Source organism: Echinops telfairi, unplaced genomic scaffold (genome assembly GCF_000313985.2).
Source record: "Echinops telfairi isolate 266 unplaced genomic scaffold, ASM31398v2 ScPeMD7_3533;HRSCAF=4204_1, whole genome shotgun sequence".
Lineage (NCBI taxonomy): Eukaryota > Metazoa > Chordata > Mammalia > Afrosoricida > Tenrecidae > Echinops > Echinops telfairi.
Genome location: NW_022107432.1, coordinates 22,965,568 through 22,968,229, shown reverse-complemented (window position 1 = coordinate 22,968,229; position 2,662 = coordinate 22,965,568). Strand labels below are relative to the sequence as shown.

Genomic DNA, 2,662 nt, shown 5'->3' with positions numbered 1-2,662 from the left:
TTATGGTTGGGGGGGGCAGGGGTCACCACCACATGAGGAGCTGTATGAAAGGGCTGCAGCACTAGGAAGGCTGAGAACCACTGATGTAGAGGGAGGCTGATACTAGGAATTAGGGAAGTTGAGGGCCTGCTCGGGGAAGAGAGAAATACTGTGAGAGTCTAGTGTGTAGCAGGAGTGACTCCCCTGGCTGTTAACAGGGCCTTTGGGTCTGTGAGTCCCTGAAAGGCACACCCCTTCTGTTGACAGACCTTGGGGGAAAAGGCCCTAGGTGAGATCTCCGTGCCCACAGAGATGGCCGAGAATCTGCTCCAAGTTCTCCGCACTCGTTTTGAGGGCAACATCCTCAGTGACCTGCTCAACTCCCCCATCTACACTAAGTATGCACGGCTGCCTGACGAACCAAGCAGCTCGCCGTCTTCACACACAAGTCACTCATGTGCCTCAGATCCAGAAGAGTTCAAGTCAGAGGCCGACTTCTCCGAAGAGGAGATGGAGCCCCCCAAAGCCAAGGCTGAGTCTCCCGAGGCAGAGGCTGAACCTGCACAGGCCCAAGCTGAACCCCCCATGGCTCAGAGTGATTCGCAACTGTTTAACCAGCTTTTTGTGAGCGAGGGAATGTCTCTGACCCTGGAGATAAAGGAGGCAGCGAGTGGTGAGTAAGGTTCTGGGAGGAGACGTGGGTGAAGAAGCTGGAACAAGTCAGGGTGGAGGGAGGACTGTGGAGTAAGGTCGCTATTGCCTGGGAAAATGCCTGCACATCATGTTTCCATCTTCCTCCCTCTGACCTCGATTGTGCCTAATTAACAGTCACTCCCTTACTTCAGCATCCATGGGCAAGAAGGGTCCATTATTTGCACAGTCTTTGACCAGTAGACCCCCTCATACGCAGTGGGGGAAGTTTATGTTATGGTGCCAGCCATGATAATGTTTAAAGTATCAGTGGGGTAACTGGCTTTGACCTTTTCATATAGACTTCTCACCCCAGAGGTGCCACAATTCTTTGAGCCACTGCCTTTCCCCCACCAATTTCAGAAATGACTAGAGCCCTGCGGAATCCGGGCCCACGGAGTTCCCTGGATCAGCAGGTGGCGGCGGTCATTGCCACTGTGCAGACGTCCAGCTTGGAGACACACCTGCAGCTTTCAGGGCTCTGTGCCCTTTCTCAGGTTGTGGAGGAGGTCACTGAGCGGGACCATCCCTTGGTTCATCCTGACAGATCCCTGAGGTCAGAATGTTGGGGAGGGAAGAGGTTTGGGTTTAAGTTGTCAGTGGCGAGGAAGCGATGGTTGACAGGGAAGGGACTGTGAGGTCAAGATTGAGGAAGGCGAGTGGGGAAAGGCGGGGAAGCTGAGAAATAGCTCAGTAAGAGGCGAGGGCTCTAGGAGGGCTCTCGATGTTGGTGTTTGACATATAGTCTCTCATGAAGTCATCCTCGTTCCTCCTGAGTATTCTGTTGCATTAGCTTGTGTAATTGAGGAAACCAAGGCTGATAGAACTGAGGTAATTTGACCAGAGTTTTACAGTTGACAGAGCCAGGATTCAAACCTAGGTTGTTTGGGCTCTAGAGTGATTTTTTCTTCTCTCTCCTTGTATTAATGTTTTCTTTAGCATTGTTTTACTTGTCTCCTAATTATGTAACAATAAATGAATGTTTTATTTTTAAAAACCTGGAGAACATATAAGAACATAGAAAGAAATGCCTAAGTCCCCCTTCGCCATTGTTATCCGTCGGGTGTGTATCCTTCATTTACGTTTGTAATGGTACATTTGGAAACAGAAAATCCTCTCTGTTTGTTTTAACATATAGGGTCACACTACATGTTTCCACAACTGCTCCTCCCCACTCAGCATGTCTGAAGCATGCAAGTTTTTCCAAACCTAGCCAGGTGTTTCTGAAGGCCATATGCCCAGGTTTGGGACCTGCCAGGTCTTCTCAAGCCTTCACAGTCTAGGCCTCTGAGGGTTGAGCACAGTCTGCCCCACTTCCCCTTCTCTTCCTTCCAGGTCTTCTGGCAGTCAACAGGCCGCACCTACTGGGTGCACTGGCACATGCTGGAGATCCTGGGCCCCGAGGAAGTCGTTGAAGATGCCCCTCCAGCTACTATGGAGAAGCGGGCAGGGGCCCCTGTGTTGGGCACAGGTAAGCGTAGAAGGGGGCACAGGCAGTATGTCTGAATAGAGTAGAGTGACTGGCGGAAGTCACGCATGCCCAGGAGCCACTCCAGACCCAGAAATGGCCTCGATTTGTTGGCGCTGTTGATCCGCCGTGCTTCTTTCCTCAGCATTTCCCTCCTGGGACTGGAAGCCTGCGGATGGGCTCTACTCTCTACCATACCTCCAGCCCGAGCCGCAAAAGATAGAGGAATTGGGGTACCTAACCCAGGCTGAGTGGTGGGAGCTGCTCTTCTTCATCAAGAAGCTGGATGCATGTGAGCAGCAACCAATCTTCCAGAATCTTCGGGAGAACCTGGATGAGGTATAATTAATTATAGGATTGAGATATGGTGGTGGTGGTGAGTTTGCAGAGCAGGGTTTGTAATGGGATTAGAGGTGGCATTCTCTAAAGGGAATTCTAGTCATGGGGCTTTATTTAGGGCAGCGGTTCTCAACCTGTGGGTTGCAACCCCTTTGGGGGTCGAACGACCCCTTTATAGGGGTCTCC

The 2,662-nt window shown here is 51.3% G+C and overlaps 1 protein-coding gene across 1 annotated transcript in view; it reads left to right on the top strand.

Annotated features, from left to right (window-relative positions):
• The window catches only part of CUL9 (cullin 9), a 46,730-nt gene that overhangs the window by 3,105 nt on the left and 40,963 nt on the right, over positions 1–2,662 (top strand). Inside the window, 2 exon segments of the mRNA XM_004710782.2 lie at positions 92–652; positions 1,033–1,225. Of these exon segments, the coding sequence (XP_004710839.2) occupies positions 92–652; positions 1,033–1,225 (754 nt within the window).